We start from the raw sequence: 21,190 nt of genomic DNA, 5'->3' as shown, positions 1-21,190 counted from the left end.
CTGTTATTTTCAGATACCTCCTACGTTCCCCATATTATACACCACTGTCCTGGGTGCACGAGACGTTATGCTGCATGATATGAATGGCACATTTCATGTCTATCTATAATGTGTAGCAGTAAGGCCTAGGCAGTATGATGGGGTGTACTATACAGTTTTACCCTATGGCGGGGTGTGATTGATTATGTCAGTTGTGTACCCTTCCATCGTGGTTAATTTTCATGCATACATGAGTTTGGAGGCTACTGGTGATTTTATTAGCACTATTAGACATTACTTGTGTAGCTTGAAGTAATTGCTAGTTTCTGATTTGGCTTCTTAGTAGATTCTATCTCTTACAAGAGCATTAGGTTTTCCAACATAGGTTGAATATTTTTAAAAGTTCAAGTTCCGGAAATGGAAAAGAAAGGCAATTGTTCCTGAACTCCCAACCGGGGGTGGCGCTGGTCTCTGAATACTGGGTATTCTGACCCTAGTCTGTTGCCAGCTCGTTACTGCTGATCTGAGCTGACAACAGAGTGCGCTGTCATTGTGCACAGTGCACAGCATGCAGGGTCTAGCCCAGCTCCTGAAAGGGGCGTCACTAATGATGCTTTGTTTCGGGAAGGGGGCAGAAGCTGCAGCAGTGACTGCAGTATTTGCCTCCTAATAATGCTTCCTTTGAGTACCCCAGCATGCACTGGTGTACTCAAACAAAGTGTCATCATAGAAGAAGTGGAAAAAATAGAATAACAGTTAGATAGTGTAGTTAGGGAAGGATAAGGAATTTTAATGCAAGTATATTAGAAAATAGTTTAGATTATGGCACTAAATAGATTGGGATTTACAGTGAAAATTATTTTGAAGCCTCTGTCATGGAGAGGGCATCATATGACTCTTCTCCGATGGTGTTCTCTTTTGGTCACCTGACCTCTGCAGCCAATTACAGGCTGCAGTGGTGCTGGGACTTTCATATGGGGCAGATTTTGTTTCCAGAGCCAGCAGAACAACTTTAGTATGCCTCTGTTTCTTATTTTTAATCGATCCATAGTTAAAAAACAATGTAGATTACTATTGAACAGCCCCTTTAACAGTTAGCTGTAGTTAATAAAGTTGCACTAAGTTTCTGTCTGCAATCTTCCATCTCTGGTTTTGAGACCCCAATATGCAGTCTGAGTCTGAGGAGGGTCCCACTCAGCATTATAGGCTGAAAGTGATCTCTGTAGAGCTGCAGTCTTAATGTGCTTTCATGCATCAAAATATATACTGTATTAAAGAGGTTTTGACAGCAGGGCAACCCTTGCCATTACGTCCTATGTGGGGGGATCCTAAACCCTCTTTTAGGGTAATAGTGATGAGTTGGTGAGGGCCATTTATGTCAGCCACTAATCATCCATAAAGCTACGTCTTCCCTCATCATATAAATGATATCTGTAATGAGAGTCCATATTTTCTTTATTTGAAAAAAAAAAAAAAAACCATTGTAATGCAATGATGTGCTGAATTGCCATTGACCTGTCACGCAGCACAGCGATTCTGCTGTCAATCTGCCCATCTGACATGGCCCCGAGTCAGCTAGACAATGTATTAAAACATTAATTACCAACCAGGTGAATGTTACTCCAGGTAAAAAAAAAGAAAGAAAATCGGATGCTTCATTTCATAGAAAGCCTTGGGCCGATTTTGAACTTGTGTTCCTAGTGTTATATTATGTGCCTGTCTTTGTCTTAAAGAGCTTTTTGAGTTTTGATTTTACAGGATATGTACCCGAGGCAGCAGTCAAATTAAAATATTATACTTATCCCTGTCAAGGTTTTGATTTCATGTAATTAGTGTTTTTGCAACATGTGAATGTGTCTGTACAAAGTAAAGTCTCTCCGGGCGAAATATTGTATGCATATTGTTATTGGAATAGGGAAAAACCACTGTGTTGTTATGGAACATATTGGTTGTTTATTGCTCCACCTAGAGGTAATCCAAAAGAATTACTACTACTTAAATTTTTAGAACTATCTTGCTAACGATAGTTTAAGCTTTTAAAGGGAATTTGTCACCAGGTTTTTGCCGCCTATTGTGAGAGCAGCATAATGTAAAGGAAGAGACCCGAATTACAGCAATGTATCACTTACTGGGCTGCTCATTGTAGTTTTCATAAAATACTTTTTTTTAATCAGCTGGAGATTATCACATGAGAACTAGTAAACCTCCTGCCCTCCAGTCCTCCACTTTTATAAGCTCTGTATAACCTTGCCCTCAACACTGATTGGCAGTTGTCTGCCTATGCACAGAGTACAAAGAAAGCAGCCAATCTGTGGTGTTGGCAAGTTATGCCGAGCTCAGAATTCAGAGAACCGCTAGATCTTCAGCAAAGAACACAGTAACTTTAGCAAAACTGCAACACCCAGCCCAGTAAGTGATTAATTCATGGAATCAGGGTCTCTGCCCCGATATCATGCTGCTCTCAGATGGGGTAGCAAAAACCTTATGACATATGCCCTATAACTATATACATACCAAGTCCTAATCATTATTTTCATAATATTTGTGTATCTTATGCTAAGTCGCTGGTTAAGAAAAAAAGACCGCGTCATAGTCAATTTTAGGTTTATTTTTTTTATATAATTGATCTATAACATAATATTTTAAAAGAGTTTGACAAATTGATGCTGCAATTTGAATAGACGTATATTGTAAATCTTTAATATTACACCCAGTGTCGGATGTGGTGCCAAGGGCCCACCAGTAACATTTACTTTGGGTGGGGGGCACTTTTCATCTGCGTACAAATATTATACTACCCTCGTACACAAATGTACCTATATCTCTATGTAATAGTAACCTGGGCAGTTTGGTTAATGAATGATGGGATACTGCTTTTTTCTGTACAGAGTGAATTATGCCAAGTACTGCTCATACGGTGGGGTTGGTGGCCCAGATCTGCACAAGGGCCCTACCCTATGGCCAGTTCAAGCCTGATTACATCGTAGCTTGCTTCGGTCTTGTACTCCTTATCGTGGAGGTATTTCCTCCATAAAACATTGCTGATACACATAAACGGACCATATGGCACAAATAGTGTGGGTCAATAAAAAAAGAACTATAGGTACTCTGTGTCACATATGAAAAAATGGGAATCTTATCCAGCACTCAATGTCTAAATTTACATTTAAAAAAGAGCATTATTAATCAATTAAAAATATAATGTACAAAAAACACACAAGTTTAAAAACAGGAGAATAAAGCCAACGCGTTTCCAACCTAAAAATAAAACTGTTTTGTTTGTCAAGGTTCCGACTCCCCTATACGTGATGTCTAAAAACAATAGAGAGCTCAAAGTTCCTTTTAGTCGAGAAAAGTCCTAATTGATAAAACAAAAGGATTTCACTGGGCAAATCTACTCATTCAGTGAGTGTTTACCGGCAGTAAATGTGCCCAGCTCGGTTTAGTATGTGGAGTGCCTTCTTAACCTGTGCCGAGGTTGCGTCTGCTGAAAGCTTCGGACTTTGCAATAGTCCCTTTAGCTTTTCTGAAATGTCATCAACTCTAATTGCTGCTTGACCCATTCCTCTCTCGTAAGGAAACAAGGTTTATGTGTCTTTGTCTGTACAACGCCTGCTGTCATTTCACCGGAATCAGTACAGCTGGAATTGTTACAAAGATTAGTCCCTGTGGCTTTCTAAACATAACGTTGCCTGACAACCCTGACCTAAACGTTTTTTGACACAGTTATACTAGTTTAGAGGTTTACTGTGTCTTGTAGGAAGGTGCGAGATGAAATGCAGTAACCACAATGGTGAATGAAGAGCGATGCATTATACAGTACGGATGGCAGTCAGTGATATTTTATTACGGGACAGTGAAAAGGGTTTTATAAAAAGTGACTGTGACTACACAGTTCCCAAAAGCTCTTCCATGGAATGAACTGTCAAGCTCATAAATAGTTCTGGAAAGAATTAATCTGAAATTTAGAATAAAGCTTGTACTAAATGATAATTTCATCAAATATATTGTGTAAGATAATGCACGTAAAGCCGAGATCTCCAAAATATTTTCACCTTTTTTTTATACTTTTGCATATGTGATAGTTTGGTTAGATTTTTGTAATTATTATTGTTCTTTTTTTTCTATCTCATTTACAGCATATAAACAATGATCACATACACGGAGAGAAAAAAGAATTTGTTTGTCGATGGTTGGACTGTTCGAGAGAGCAAAAGCCCTTCAAGGCTCAGTACATGTTGGTGGTCCACATGAGGCGACACACAGGGGAGAAGCCACACAAATGCACTGTAAGTAATAGTGATATCTCACACTAATACACATTTTTCACTGAAAGTCTCAAATTAAATTTATCTTTAAAAAAAATCCAATTAATAACGGAGCCTGAACTTTAGAAACAAGTGGTTTAATGAGTCTTGACAGAACTTAACCCAATTATTTTCAAGTTCTCTGTAATATTGACATATCTACCTGCTTGTTAGAAGATATGAATATGCAAGTCTGAGGATACCACTGAATTAGTCAGAGAAAAAAAAGCGTGGCCTCCTCAAAGTCCTCCTTCATAAGTCCGTATAATATCGGTAGCAGAAAAAATGGGGCCAGCGTCAGTATTTTGGATCAGTGAACCATCAATGTACCATCCGTTTTTTTCTGGTATGGCATAAGGGAAATCAGTTTGAAAGCTTGTTTTATACTTTTCAATGTTAAACACATAGAGCACACTGACGGCACACGAATGACACACAGATGCCATCCGTGTGCGATATGTGTTTTACACAGACTCATAGACTTGTTTGGCCTTTGTCATCAGTGCGGCAGGCAAAATTGGACATGTCTCCATGTGATTCACACAGACACACTGTCCATGTGAAAACAGACATGTGAAAATCACCATAGGTTTTAATAAGTATGTGTAAATGCCTGTCTCCAGTACATGTGAAAACTGATGCCTCACGTACCTGAAACACGTACATGTGAAGGGGGCCTAAGGTGAACTAACAAAGACCATTACTTACTATACATTAAAATTGATGCTATGTAATACCACATGTGTATCTGCCTGCCTGTTTGATAAATGCTGATCAACAATGAGGCCTCATTTAGAGAAAAGATTGACCAGATAGTTACAACCACCTTTAATCAATTCAGGACATGGACATTTTGCTCCTTTACAAAAAGGCACATTTTCAAAAAAAAAAACTGAGGCAGATATATTAGCACCAGTAGCAGAGGAAATTCAGCTCTCTTTCTGCAGAGTAGAGCTGACTAGGTCACCTAGAATCCAGCAGTCCTGCTCTCCCTACACCCATCGATTACATGATATAGAGATCTGGATAGGTAACTACTGACAGCGCTTCCTATACTGTGTACACAGCGCTTGTTTAGTGTTGGATATACAGTGATCAGGAAGATATTGTACTGAAGTTTATTATCATCTCTGCTTTCTCTGTGGGGAGTCTGGAATCTGCAGTTTCACAACCACGTGTGAGCAGCTTACTTTACAATGACGTTTTAGAACCCAGACATTTAAAATCTATGGGTGTTCTGCAACTGGTTAGTAATATTTTGCTAAATATACAGTATATTCAAATGTGAAACCTCTTCTGAAATATTTACAGTACTTACAAAATGATGATAAACTTTCTTCTCTTGTAGTTTGAAGGGTGTTCAAAGGCTTACTCCAGATTAGAAAACTTGAAAACGCACTTGCGATCTCACACTGGAGAGAAACCATATGTCTGTGAGCATGAAGGCTGCAACAAGGCTTTCTCAAATGCATCGGACAGAGCGAAGCACCAAAACCGCACTCATTCCAATGAGGTAAGGGCCAACCGCCATAACATTTATTGGCCATTTAGATGGGCAGGTTTTTGCACATAAGCAAATGACAAATTAATTAATATACAAGTAGAAATGTCAAAAAATTGACCGTCACATCCAAACATGCGAACATGTGCCTACCTAGAGTCACCAACTCATAAACACTCAAACAAGAAAGGAAGCACTCTGTAGCGCCATAGCATGCAAATATGAAATATGAAAATTGAATTGCATTACTGCATTAGAAATATGAAAAATTGAGAATGCTTAGCGTATAAATCGGCCAATTCATGTGTACCTGGAAGCCACGTTAAGGTGATTCTCATTTTCCAGGACTTAACCTAATGCCAATCCTCTCTCTTTTTTGTTTGAGTTAATATACAAGTAGGTCAACAATTGTTTATGGTCTCGTTAACATGGATGATTGTTAATGCAGTTGTTCTGTCCCCATACAGTGTTTTTGCCGGCAGTACATCCACCTGTTGATATTGGATGATGTGCTGCTGACAACAATAACTTAATGGTTGGCGTAAATGATGCAATCAGCAGATGAAACCCTGTTTTTCTTTGTTTGTTGGCTGATCACCTGCGTGTTTGTACAGGCTGATAATCGAAGCATTCTTATAAAAGATGGTTTGCCAGTCAATGCGCCTTGATGCATCATACTATATCTTTACTATGTTTTAATCCTTAATGGAATAAAATTCTTGGACTTGTGTGCGCTGCTTAACAAAGTATCACATCCAGGTTGTATAAAGAGTTTAACCATTTATTTCCCAACGCGTTTCGAAGTACATTACAATTATATTAATGAGAATAAAAAAATATGTAAAATATATATATATATATATATATATATATATATATATATATATATATATATATATATAACTTTTTTCCCTGCAATATAATTAAAAGAAAAATTGATTTTACTAATTTAGGATTAAATAATATGTTTTTATATTGTTTTATTCATATGAACTTTGACACTCTCATTGTATCACATGTCACTATTGGCGCCAATTTTCAAACAGTGGATGTATATAACTGGAGACAGCTCCATTTGCTCATTCATGTCATCCCCTGAGGAAGAAGTGTAATGTACTTCGAACCGCGTTGGGAAATAAATGGTTAAACTCTTTATACAACCTGGATGTGATACATTGTTAAGCAGCGCACACAAGTCCAAGAATTTTATTCCATTAAGGATTTATACGGGCGGTCACGGAGTGGACCTTTGGACGTGCAGCAAGCTGACAATTGATCTATATGCCTTAATCTCTCCTGGAAAGGGTGAGTAGATTTCTGTTATTTCTTCCAATAATTACCCGGATAAGACCCTATTGCGCTCTCTCTTTCCTATAGTCTGTACACATTTACTATGTTTTAAACACACAACACAATTCGTGAATTTATTCAGTGACCTTTATATTGTGAACCACCAGTTTTCTAATTGAATATATGCAAGTGCTAATGACAAATTCACCAGGATAATCTTTGTGTAATTTCTAAAGCGGGAGTCACACATAGCAATCTCGCTAGCGAGATCGCTGCTGAGTCACAACTTTTGTGACACAACAGCGATCTCACCAGCGAGATCGCTGTGTGTGACAGCGATCAGCGACCGGCCCCCCTGCCGGTATCGCTGATCGCTGCAAGAAACCTCTGGACATATTTTTCGTCGCTGGCCTCCCACTGGCCAGCACGCATCGCTGCGTGTGACAGGCGGGAGACCAGCGATCAGCTGTAAAAAATAATAAAAAATATTGTTATTCTCACCTTCCGACGTCCCGCGCAGCCATCCTGCCTCTCTCCACGCTCCCGGTCCCAGTGATCCTTTGCACGAATGACCGCGAGACGTCGCGCTGCCGCGAGACCATGACATTCTCGTGGTCATTCTCGCAAAGGATTACTGGGACCGGAGCGTGGAGAGAGGCAGGATGGCTGCGCAGGACGTCGGAAGGTGAGAATAACAATATTTTTTATTTTAATACTATTTTTTTTACAGGGATATGGCATCAGAGCTAACGAACACAGCGATGCCGGGCGCTCGGCGTCGCTGTGCTGATCGCTGGTGAAGCTGTCTGTTTGACAGCTCACCAGCGATCACATAGCGACTTACCAGCGATCCTGACACGTTGATATCGTTGTCGGGATCGCTGGTAAGTCGCTATGTGTGACTCCAGCTTTACCTTCAAACGTTGCCATGAATGTTCTATATTAGTGTCATCTCTCCAGTTGTTTTTCGATTCTGGAATTTTAAGTGCTCATTAATATAAAATATTGAAGGTTTAAATAAATATAATTCTTTATATTGCTAGATGTTTTTATTTTATTATGTATCAAACAGGTTTAAACTTACTTTAAGATGTTTCTCCAGGAAGTAGAAATCATAGCAACACTGATATGTGCTCAAGAATGTTCTTCCTCTGCTAGTTTGCACAGAATTTTTTGTTAAAGGGAATTTGTCACCACTTTTTTCGAATATGAGCTGCCGGCACCGACATCAGGGGCTTATCTACAGCATTCTGTAATGCTGTAGATAAGTCCCCAATGTAACCTGAAAGAGAAGAAAAAGGAGTTAGATTATACTCACTGGGGGCCGGTCCAGTCTTGGTCCAATGGGTGTTGCTCCTGCGCAGGCGCACTGCTCTGCCCTGTTGAGGGCAGAGCAGAGTCCTGCAGTGCGCAGGCGCTGGGAGAGGTCCGGCAGGAAGGAAAGGAGAGGACGGCATCGTATGAAGATGGGAGGCGCCGGACCAGACGGCGACACCCATCGGACCGGACGGACGCCGGGGTGAGTATAATCTAACTATTTTTTCCTATCTTTCAGGTTACATCGGGGGGCTTATCTACAGAATTGCAGAATGCTGTAAATAAGCCCCTGATGGTGGTGCTGGCAGCTCATATTCAAAAAAAGGTGTGACAGATTCCCTTTAAACCTGCTACTTGTGCCTCAGAGCTGTACTTCCTACAGTAATTAATGACAGGAAGGAGCATTTGGAAGTTTGAAATAACAAACTGCATCTCTCAGTAGTTTGTTATTCTTGTGCAGTTTTTGCATGCTCGGTGAAAAACTCTCATCAAAGAATGACCACTCTTTATTTTTTTCATAAATGGATGGTACATGTGAAAATAAGAACCGTTATAATAAGATTCTAAACTGATTACCATATTCATTCTCAACTCACGGGTGAAATCTATCTTCAGTAAATACAGATTTTTCCATTACTTAGAAAAGGGATGACAGTTAGTGCTCATAAAGTTTTGTTGAGAGTTTTAACTGTCATTTCAATAGAATTTCCAGCAGAAGGTCAGTGTCTGCCACCGGGTCCTTCCCTCTCCTCTATATAGATTTTTCAAAGCACTAATTGTCATCAACTACTGTATCTCAATTATGATAAAATTTGTCATCACCAAATACAGATTATACCTTTGAATTGAGAGTGAAAGATCAATACAGTGGCATTTATTACTTCCCATGCATGAAGTTGACCAATCATAAGCAGGCAGCGTCATGTCGGGAATAAAAGAACATGTCCTCCTCATGATCTCTTCAGCTAGAGTGTAGCAATACAGCAGATTTGAGTTGTTTCATTAGAAACCCTTATAGATCTCATCCTACCCCACACTGACTGCCATGAGATGAGATCTGGAAGTGTTTTTAATGATATGTAACTCAGCTTTGCGTTAATTAGTTATACAGTAGCTGCAGAGGAAGATGCAACCTCATGCAGTGGAAGAAGTACATTCCCCAAAGCCAAATCTCTGGTAACTCCTAGTCGAACAATAACATAAATTATAAGATAAGCGTTACAAATTAAAACCTCTGCAAGAAGGAGGAGAAAAATAAAAATTAAGTTTTACTCTGCAGCCACTATTCCATTATATGACCATTATGTAATATGATGAAAGGTCCAAATTTAATTGGGATTTATAAATGAAAGCTGCTTGTTTTGGATTTTGAATTTATTTAAATTGAAGGATCAAAGATCGAGAATGATCTGTTGGCACGCAAATTTAATGTAAGAAACAGAGTTGTGTAATGGGGAGCCCTGATTATTGTGAGAACCTTTTGTTGGAGTTCTTATAAAAGTGTAGCATACATATAGGTTTCTGTGAAAGCAGTAAGAACAGAATTACAGGAACACTAAATAATATAATTAATGAAGTCCTCTCACTAAGTTTTTCATTTGTAAAATATGTGTGCACTGTATGTGCATGTAATGTAGTGTACAGTGGGGAAAATAAGTATTTCATACACTGCTGATTTTGCAAGTCTTCCACCTACAAAAAATGGAGAGGTCTGCAATTTTTTATTGTAGGTACACTTCAACTGTGAGTGACAGAATTGAAGAATAAAAAACAGAAAATCACATTGTATGATTTTTAAATAATTAAATTGAATTTGCATGAAATAAGTATTTGATCACCTACCAACCAGCAAGAATTCTGTTAGTTTTTCTTTAAGAAGCCTCATACTCTGCACTCATTAACAGTATTAATTGCACCTTTTTGAATTTGTAACCTGTATAAAAGACACCTATCCACATATTCAATCAATAACACTCCAACATGGCCAAGACAAAAGAGCTGTGTAAGGACACCAGGGACAAAATTGTAGGCCTAACAGAGGGTTGTGATGAGCTACAGGACAATAGGCAAGCAGCTTGGTGAGAAGGAAATAACTGTAGGCACAATTATTAGAAAATAAAAGAAACAAGAGATGACTGTCAGTCTTCCTCGTTCTGGGCTCAGTGCAAGATCTTGCCTCATGGATGATTCTGTGAAAGGTCAGGAATCATCCCAGAACTACACGGGAGGACCTGGTCAATGACCTGAAGAGAGCTGGTACTACAATCTCAAACATTACCGTTAGTAACACACTACACTGTCATGGATTAAAATCCTGTAGGGCGCACAAGGTCCCCCTGCCCATGCTAGCCCATGTCCAGACCCATTTGAAGTTCGCCAATGACCATCTGGATGATCCAGATGAGGCATGGGAGAAGGTCGCCGTGTTTAGAGGAAGAAGAGGGATGACTACCACCACAAGTACACCATCCCAACCATGAAATATGGTAGGGGAATCATACTTTGAAAGTGCTTTTCTGCAAAGGGGACAGCGCCACTGCACCATATTGAAGGGAGGATGGATGTGGTTATGTATCATGAGATTTTGGCCAACAACCTCCTTTCGTCAGTCTTCATTGAAGATGGGTCATGGCTGGGTCTACCAGCATGACAATGACCCGAAGCACACAGCCAGAGCAACCAAGGAGTGGCTATGTAAGAAGCATTTCAAGGTCCTGAAGTAGCCTAGTCAGTCTCCAGACCTGAACCCAATAGAAAATCTTTGGAGGGAGCTGAAACTCAGTGGTGTCCATTGACAGCCCCAAAACCTGGAAGATCTGGAGAAGATGTGTATGGAGGAGTGGGCCAAAATCCCTGCTGCCGTGTGTGCAAACTCAGTCAAGAAATACAGAAGCCATCTGACCTCAATAATTGCAAACACAGGTTTCTATACCAAATATTAAATTCTGTTTTTCCATTGTATCTAATACTTTACTTCTTGCAATAAAATGCAATTTAATTATGTTAAAATCATACAATGTGATTTTCTGGTTTTTATTTTTAGATTCTGTTGAAGTGTACCAACTATAAAAAACTTTCTCCTTTCTTTGTAGATGGGAAAACTTGCAAAATTGGCAGTGTGTCAAATACTTATTTTCCCCACTGTATGTATTAATATACTTACCTACTACTGTTCTCTCCGGCATCCAGCAAAGTTCTGCTCCTCTTCTCAGTGATGTCACTGCAGAATATCCGGCTCACTCTGTGCTCTATGTGTGAGCCAGAAGTCTCTTTTACAATGAAAGCCCATGGAGCATCGCTCTGACACTTACATTGTAAAAGTCACTTCTGGGTCACAAGGAGCGCAGTGTAACCCGAAGAGTCTGCAGAGCGGTAACATTACTGAGAAGCGCAGCAGAATGGCGCTGGACACCGGAGAGAGCAGAGGTAGGTGAGTATATTAATATACATACCACATTACATTCATATATACACCAATTTAATGAATTAAAAACTTAATGACAGGGCTTCTTTAAAGCTGAAGCAAAAGAGATCTAATACTAGTTTCTAAGACTTTCCACTTTGACTCATTACAATAAAGTATGTTTTTCTGCAATTCCACAATATGTTTTGGGTTTCTCCATGACTTTCCATGTTAACTCTACTTGTATCTGAGTGTGTGCGTCTTAGTTTTGTGGGTATGTTCCAGTTTCACAAATATATTGCCCACTTCATTAATCAGGTTACAGACATTTTCATTCCATCTTTCGTTTTCCTGCAAATACATCTCTTGCCCTATGTGACAGTATGTATGCAAAATGTGATGATAAAACTGTTTCACGAGTCCCCTATATTAAGGCAGCCGCCAGTATATTCAGGATGTTATGTGAGAAGTGGGCCACTATTGAGATTAGGTAGGCTCAAGGCAGACTAATGTGCTGTACATTCCTGTTAGAATCCTTGACCATATCGCCATCTAGTGATTCAGACACATAATGCATCAGACATGCCTCTCACTATTGCCTATGTCGTGTTTGCGCTACATATATAATTTGCAGGTATATATTACATGTATTTACTTAGAGATTGAGGGTTGAATTAAAATAATGGTGCCATGTGCGTTTGCAAACTTTACAGAACTACATCATTCTATACAGCAATCAGTAAAATAGTTTTTCATTCTTTTTCCCGTGAAGAAACCGTATGTGTGCAAGATCCCTGGCTGCACTAAACGTTACACAGATCCCAGCTCTCTGAGAAAACATGTAAAAACAGTACATGGTCCTGAGGCACACGTAACGAAGAAACAGCGAGGAGACATCCACCCAAGACCTCCTCCACCCCGGGAACCTGGAAGCCATTCACAGTCCCGATCACCAGGTCACCCCATTCAGGGTGCACATGGGGAGCACAAGGACCTCAATAACACTACCTCAAAGCATGAAGAATGCCTCCACGTAAAGTCAGTAAAGACTGAAAAGCCAATGGTACGTAGACACCAGTTTACATTTTCATTCTCTGCCCCTTCATGTCGTTTAAAGAACATATTGAGCCACTTACATTTTTAATTCAGTTTTCAGAAATGAGCAAAAATCTTTATCTAACATTACTATTTAATAGCATGAACATATGTCCTAAGCCATGACGAAAGTTTATAATGAAGCCGTACCTTTCATATAGTCTTTTTACACAACTCTAAATAATATAATGCATGAAATTTTAGAAATCTCAATCACTTTGCTATTACTTTGTATTGTAGTTGTAAATTCGGTAAAAATACAAAGTGTGAAGAAGCCCTAAAAGGCAATCAAAACAATATTAATATAAAACATGTTATCAGTTAGCAACAGATAGATACCAAGTTTTAGGCAGAGATCCCATGATGAGCTGTTATCTCGTTTTTGACGCTGCATGTTTTCCATTTGTCAAAAATGCAGCGTCTTACAGTTCCAGCAAAGTGGATGGGATTTATAAAATCTCATGCCCACTGTGCTTCTTATTTACGCTGTGGAAACTGAGCTGCTGTACGGGTTTGAAATCCTCAGCATGTCATTTTCTCTTGTGGGTACGATGAGTTTTGTGTCCAGATTTTCCCCAAAGACTTACAATGGTATTTGATCCCTTGCTGATTTTGTAAGTTTGCTCACTGACAAAGACATGAACAGTCTATAATTTTAAGGGAAGGTTAATTTTAACATTGAGAGATAGAATATCAAAAACAAAATCCAGAAAATCACATTGTATAAATTATATAAATTTAAATGAATTTGCAGTGGGAAATAAGTATTTGATCCCTCTGGCAAACAAAACTTAATACTTGGTGGCAAAACCCTTGTTGGCAAGCACAGCAGTCAGACGCTTTTTGCAGTTGATGATGAAGTTTGCGCACATGTTCATGTCTTTGTCAGTGGGAAAACTTACAAAATCAGCAAGGGATCAAATACTAATTTCCCCAACTGTACATTAGATGCGGAAAATCCCACATGCGTTTTTAGTGCGTTTCCGCTACGGAACGCATCAAAAAAGCATGTAGTTCGCACCTAACTATATATAAATAAAGTTCAGTGACATCAAAATACCAGGTAGTTTAAAAAAACAAGACAGCTTTATTTAAAAACCAGAGTCAAAAACTGCACCATCAAAAACCACTATAAAAACATATGTTAAAAAAAGCATGCAAAGATGCAGTGAAAAACCGCAGGTAACCTAATTTAATTCTGCAACATCAAAAACGCTCCAAAAGCCCATCATGAGACTATACGTAGCCTTAGGGTAGATCTCCATGCTTTAAATTCTGGTTCAGAAATTTCTGCAACTAAAAGTCAATTTCTTTCATTTATTGAATAGGGCAGTTTCAGAATTTTCTCTAACAAAATCTGTCGCAAATGCACAGTTTTTAAACATACCCTTATGCACAGCAGTAAATTGGTTTGGTAAGTCAATGGTTTTAAATTAAAAGGAGATATCTGTGCTTACAAAACCAAATGTGTTTAGGACTTACTGCAAATCTGCATTTTCTTTCTGGTTGCATTTCACTTGGTGTAACCAAAATCCTTTAGATAATGCATGCAAAGTGCAAAGATGGCGTCTTTGTGACTACTAATATGTAACAATGTTGTAGCTTGAATTTACTAATTTAATGTTTTTTTTCTGCTTGATGTTATTAAATGTCTTTCTCAAACTTTCTAAGGACAGTGGGTAATAAGGTGAGGGCTAATACTCTTTTCTAAATTTTTGAATCAGTCATACCATTTCCTCATTTTCACAGTGTTAACTAGAATAGTTTTGAAACATATTTTGTCTCATTTCTTTCAGAATAGATTTTATTTTTTACATATTGTTAACCTTTGTTTTGTGTTGTTTGCATTGTTTGTTTCAGTGCTTGTTAGTCGTGTACTATCGTCTGTTTACTGCTTTTGTTCTAAAAATGATCAAAGTGTGTCAATATGAAGAATATTTAGGATGCAAATGCAAAAACGATAAAAGGCATGTAAGCTGCTTGTATTATATCTATGGCCAATATATATTTCCTTTAAATCACTCTGTGCATGTTCTTTATATGTTGTTAACTTATTGATATATTTTTTATGTCAAGCAGACATCTCAGCCAAGCCCTGGTGGTAAGTCTTCATGCAGCAGCGAGCAGTCCCTCATCAGCAACTATACCAACAGTGGGATCGAGCTTACTCTGAACAATGGAGGCAGCATAGGAGACCTCAGTACCCTGGACGATACCCCAATCATGGACTCTACCATTTCCACAGCAACTACAGGACTTGGTTTACAAGGCAGGAGGATCATGACAGGAACCAAATGGATGGAACAAGTCAAAGTAGACAGAATAAAGCAGATTAATGGAGTGCTTCCAAGACTGAACCCAGTTCCACCTTCAAGAACACCATCTCTACCACCAATCACTGGAAATGGTATGTTCTTTCTTTTCACTTATTAATAACCAAATAGATGAAGGGCGTGCTGGAGTATTATGCGCCACATTCATTAAGATCTGTACATCTCGAAATGAATTTCATGTATCCCTCAGCTGTTGTGTGCCACTGCAAAAAAATTACTCCCAAGAAATTTGTGGGGAAAATGATGATGATTTTGTTGGCCGTGCTCAGCCATGGTCTGACCTAGGAAAGCACCACCCATTTTAGAAGAAGTTGGCGGGACTTGATTAAACTGAGATAAGAACTTGGGATTCAATTTAAGATGCAAACTAGAATTCTTTCTTAGAAAATGCAATTCACATCAAAGTATTACATAGAACATAGAATGTTAGAGTTGGAAGGTACCTCAAGCGTCAGCCTGTCCAGCCCCCCCCTGCTCAACGCAGGATTCAAAAAACCATCTCAGAAAGATTACTGTGCAGACCCTGTTTGAAGACTTCCATTGAAGGAGATCTCACCACCTCTCAGGGCAGCCTGTTGCTCTCATTAATCACCCTCACTGTCAAAAAGTTTTTTTCTAATATGTAATCTGTATCCTCTCCCTTTCAGTTTCATTCCATTGCTTCTCGTGTTTCCTTGTGCAAATGAGAATAATGATGATGCCTCTACACTGTGACAGCCCTTCAGATATTTGTTGACAGCTATTAATTCTCCTCATAGCCTTCTTTTTTGCAAGCTAAACATTCCCAGATCCTATAACGTTCCTCGTAGGACATACTTTGCAGTTCGCTTACCATCCTGGTAGCTCTTCTCTGAACTTGCTCCAGTTTTTCAATGTCCTTTTTAAAATGTGGTTCTCCGAACTGGACACAGCATTCCAGATGAGGTCTGACCAAGGAGGTGTAGAGGGGAAAATAATAAGCAATTACAAATTTATTTTTTTTCTGTGTGTCTCCCAGGTCATGAACCCATGACCTTAACATTTCAGAGAGATGCTTTAAGCTGCTGAGCAACAAACTCCAGATTTTGGTCAAGACTCTGACCTTCATCAGATTCATGGATTACAGAGAAATTTGGTGAAAATATCGTTAGAGAAAAGCAGTGTGAGTAAAGCGGAGAATCCTCTGTGATGATAGCGCTAGTGCAATGTGTGGGGCGATTCTTTCAGTGTGTCTCTGCTTTACACAGAGCATTTTTCTCTAACAATATTTTCATGATATTCACCAAGTTCCTATGCAATTTGTGTATCTGATGAAGGTGAGAGACTTGACTGAAACTTAATATTTTGATGTGAATTGCGTTTATTAATAAATGCCTCTAATTTTCATCTTAAATTGAGTGCCAAGTTCTTTCCATAATTCTGTGTAAGGGGTTGGACCCTACTTGAATACCATCCTTTGAGGAGTGCTGTGTTCTACTTAAGAATTCTGGAAAATATGTTTGATGAATCGGGGCCAGAAACTCAATTAGAGTTGAGCGACTTTGGTCGGATCGGGTTTCGTGAAACCCGAATGAAACAAAATTTGAGTCGGATGAAACTGGTCCGACTTGGGCAAAAAAAGTCGGAGTTTCGTCCGAAACCTGACCCCAATGCAAGTCAATGGGAAATAAAAGTCGGCATTGAGCGGATGACATTCATCCACTCAATGCCGACTTTTATTCCCCATTGACTTGCATTGGGGTCGGGTTTTGGACGAAACTCCGACTTTTTTGCCCTAGTCGGACCAGTTTCATTCGAATCAAATTTTGTTTCATTTGGGTTTCACGAAACCCGATCCGACCAAAGTTGCTCAACTCTAAACTCAATGCTTACTTATTTGTATTCCTTTGCAATGCTCTATACTGTGTTCACGTTCCTTTAAAAAAATAAATAAATAAGGTGAAACTTATCATGTACCTTCATTGCTTCTAGGTTTACAGTTGGGCAGCAACATAAATTTGGGAGGATCCGTGGCTGCACTTCCAAACAGAAATGAACTTTCTAGCACGGACATCACAGTATTGAATATTTTGAACAACAGGAGGGACAGCAATACGAGCACAATTAGTTCTGCATACTTAAGTAGTCGAAGGTCTTCTGGAATCTCTCCGTGCTTTTCTAGCCGAAGATCCAGTGAAGCTTCCCAGGCAGAAGGAAGACTTCAGAATATAAGTGTTGCAGATTCCTATGATCCCATATCAACTGATGCCTCAAGGAGATCTAGTGAATCCAGCCAGTGTGATGGGTTACCAAGCCTCCTCAGTCTCACTCCTGCACAGCAATATAGGTTAAAAGCAAAATACGCTGCTGCTACAGGTGGTCCTCCACCAACACCACTGCCAAACATGGACATGATAAGTCTGAAGACTAGAATGACATTACTGGGAGATACTAGAGATAGTAGAATATCTCCTCTTTCTTCATCAAATGTCCCTAGAAGGTGTAGTGATGGTGGGGTAGGCACTTTTGGAAGAAGACATTTTATTTCCAATGAGCTACAGGGGAATGCTATGCGCAGGGCAAGTGACCCCATTAAAATGGTTTCTGCTAACTTGTCTACTGGTAGAGTTCAGCGTTTCAACAGCCTAAACAGCATCAACCCTCATGATGTGGCTCCGCCTATGGAAAGGCGCAATTTAGCCCTGCAAAACTATACCCGCAGTGTGTATTCTCCATGTCCTCCCAGCATAAGTGAAAATGTTGCCTTGGAGGCCATGATCATGGAAGCAGAAGGGAATTTGGATGATGAAGATTTCTTACCAGATGATATGGTTCAATATCTTAATTTGCGAAACCAAAGTCTGTATGAAAATTTACAAAATAATGAGTTGGACAAACCGCAAAACAATGCAGCAAGAAATAATTTTGACCAATCCCAAATGAATAGTAACTCGTATAATCAAACCTTCCAAAATGTGGAGCAGACAGACCAAGTAATTAATAAAAATGACCTTCCTATACAATGGAATGAAGTTACCTCAGGTAGTGCTGAGCACTCCCCTTCCAGAGTTAGGTATGGACATCGCTTAAATGCACAACCGAATAGAGCTTTTGGAACGTACAATAATATGATGGTCCAGCAGCAAATCATGTCAAAAAGTGGACAATCACAGCAAAGAGGATATCAAGGTATGCCGATCAATCCTCAAGCATTACAGCAGCAAAACCTTAACCTGTACAATAGTTCACTGTCTGTAAAAGATCAACAGTATCCAGTAACAGGCAGTTCCTATAATCCAGCCATTCGCGGGCAGAAATTTACAGGCAACAATCAAAGTATGACTGTTCAACAGAACATTATACCATCCATGCACTACACCGAACAGTCACCTAATGAAACTGCTGACATAGTCCAAAATCAGAACCTCCAAAACCAGGAATATCTACAGCAATTTGCAACTGAACATATGATTCATGGCATGTATTTCCTGGAAGTTAATCGGCCTAATCAGGCACCTGGAGGTCAAAACAATCACAGTGTGGAAGGTACACAGACCTTCCTGCCAACCTTACAACCCAGCGTTAATCAACAGGTCCGAAATTACCAGTCATGTGCAAACAACCAACAAATTCATAAAACAAATGTTATTAAATTAGAAATGCAGCCACAGCAACATTGTTCCAATCTGCAGAATTACTCAGGTCAGTTCTATGACCAGACTTTGGGATACATTCAACAGCGGGTCAAATCAGGCTCTCACACAGAAGCCAACTGTCTCCTAGAAGATAGCAGTAATACCAATGCATCTGAGCTTCTTTCACCAGGAGCTAATCAAGTGACCAGCACAGTAAATAATATTGAAGCCAGTAGCCTAGAAGGGGTCCAAATTGATTTTGATGCCATTATAGATGATGGGGATCATGCCAGCCTAATTTCAGGAGCTCTTAGCCCTAGCATCATCCAAAATCTGTCACGCAATTCGTCACGTCTTACCACACCTCGAGCGTCTCTTACATTTCCAACCATGCCTATGAGCACCAGTAACATGGCAATTGGGGACATGAGTTCTTTGCTAACATCACTTGCAGAAGAAAGCAAGTTTCTTGCTGTTATGCAATAGACTGGAGACTAGAACAAATTTATATCAGCAAAAAAGTAACTCATTTTCTATGTATGTACTTATTTTAGCAATTTTATCCCAAATAAATGGGATACATTCCAAGTATGTTCCATTTATGGAATAAAGACTCAAACCCTAAAGTATTGTAGGGAGAAATAGTCTTCCACTTCAAGTTTGGATCAGTATTGCCAACACAAAACCTTGTTTTCTGTTATTTTTTTTAGTTTTTTTGTTTTACTTTTTCTCCAAATGGGTCTATGTACACTTTTTCCTTAGTGTACGACAACATAACTGTAAAGTCTGCATGTATGACATGTGAAAAAAAGTCTTAATTATGTTGAATTGTTCTGTTTAGTAAATTAGAAAAATTGGTATTGTGTAAAGTATATTGTGTTTGGAATATCACAACCTAGTTGCTGTCAAACTCATCCCTATCAATGGTGACTATACTGCCCGCATTTCACAAACTGTATGTCCTCACCTACTTACTAAAGTTAAAACTTCTCATTCTGCACAGCACCTATCAAAGTCAACTCTTGTGTGAGTATTATTGGAGGTTGCATGGAAAACGGATATATGGACAACACATCCCAGATGCTTTTTGTAATATGTTGATTTCTGTTTATTTTGTATGACATGTATTTTTTAACTGATATCTGAACCCAAAAATTAACCATTTTCAATAGAGAGGAACGTTCCTTTATCTTAAGCAGTATGTCTTGTCATGCCAGTTTTTCATTGGGGTATAGTTATGATTTTTTTTTTGTCATACTTGATAAAGGGCACACTCCTTTTCCAATATGACCCTGATATTTGTGCTTACGCCTTGAATCGTGAAGAAGAAATCTTTTTGTAGAAAGGGAAGTATCCACTTTTAATTAGCAGAATTGTTGTTACGTACATAATTATGGTTAACTTTGCATATGGTGGAACGGTACTTGACTTCAAGTAGCACTGTGGACTTTATTTCCCAAAGAGACTTGGTTTGCATTTTATTTGTGCTTTTTAAAAGGTACTACATTTTCTTTCACGTTATTTTGTATTATTTTGTATTTTGTCGATAGCATATTATGTTGTCCATAACATATCAGCATTTTAGTACATTCTTGAAATGTATGTGCCTTATGTTTGTTTTTTGCTATTTTTATTTTTTTTATGGGGACCAAGAACATTGCCAAACTTGTCATCCTACTTCAGTTTTCAGTCAATAGCATGCCAATCTTTTCATATTCAAATCTTTTTCTTTTCATGACTGCTTATAGAATGGCCTTTGTACGGTGCATCCTGAAAATAATGTATGATAGAAATAAGTACTTTTTATTTGTCACCTTTTTCGTTTTTTTACAAATGTTTTTGTATTGAAATGTGTACTCTTTTTTCCTTTTCTTTTTTTTTTTTTTACTGTGTAAATATATGAAAAAACGCTTTAGAGATAGGAGTATGAATTTATAGGCCCGCTAGCCATAGTTCAGTACAGACATTCAACAGCTCTGGATCCAATAGTCTCAAGCGTTGGACCAGTTGGATGGATCTGTAGCACTATGTACACAATAAATGTACTTTTTGCTGTCAGAACCACTTAGCTTTTTTTGTAACAAAAATAAAAAATGAAACAAAAAAAATTCTTACATTAATAAAAAAAACTTTGTAATTATCCATGGTTTTCACTGTCTCTTTACTAATACTATACACATAATATACATGTGGTTAAGAGTATTTGTTACACACAACAAGCAGTAGAACCTCCAAAACTAAGTTCTCTTATGTTTAGGCTTAACTTTATTGTGCATTACATATACAGTAATTCTTTTGAAGGCTTTAAATGAACGTCAACTGATTACCAGAATCTTATTATCTTACCAGTCAAATCGTATTACCTTAGAAAA

At 38.7% G+C, this 21,190-nt stretch overlaps 1 protein-coding gene across 5 annotated transcripts in view; it reads left to right on the top strand.

Annotated features, from left to right (window-relative positions):
- The window catches only part of GLI3 (GLI family zinc finger 3), a 318,573-nt gene extending 297,613 nt beyond the window's left edge, over positions 1 to 20,960 (top strand). For 3 of the 5 annotated variants that reach the window (XM_073550017.1, XM_073550019.1, XM_073550021.1), the window contains 5 exons: positions 4,119 to 4,268; positions 5,635 to 5,799; positions 12,570 to 12,860; positions 14,969 to 15,299; positions 17,176 to 20,960. In XM_073550017.1, coding sequence (XP_073406118.1) covers positions 4,119 to 4,268; positions 5,635 to 5,799; positions 12,570 to 12,860; positions 14,969 to 15,299; positions 17,176 to 19,304 — 3,066 coding nt within the window. In that variant the 3' untranslated portion in view covers positions 19,305 to 20,960. The remainder of the gene's footprint in view (positions 1 to 4,118; positions 4,269 to 5,634; positions 5,800 to 12,569; positions 12,861 to 14,968; positions 15,300 to 17,175) is intronic. The other 2 variants (XM_073550020.1, XM_073550018.1) reach the window with 1 other exon arrangement.
- Positions 20,961 to 21,190: the final 230 nt, after the last annotated feature.

This window comes from Dendrobates tinctorius, unplaced genomic scaffold (assembly GCF_039654945.1).
Source record: "Dendrobates tinctorius isolate UK_male_01 unplaced genomic scaffold, ASM3965494v1 ptg000162l, whole genome shotgun sequence".
Classification (NCBI taxonomy): domain Eukaryota; kingdom Metazoa; phylum Chordata; class Amphibia; order Anura; family Dendrobatidae; genus Dendrobates; species Dendrobates tinctorius.
The sequence above is the reverse complement of the archived record's forward strand: the minus strand, read 5'-3'. Positions and strand labels throughout refer to the sequence as shown.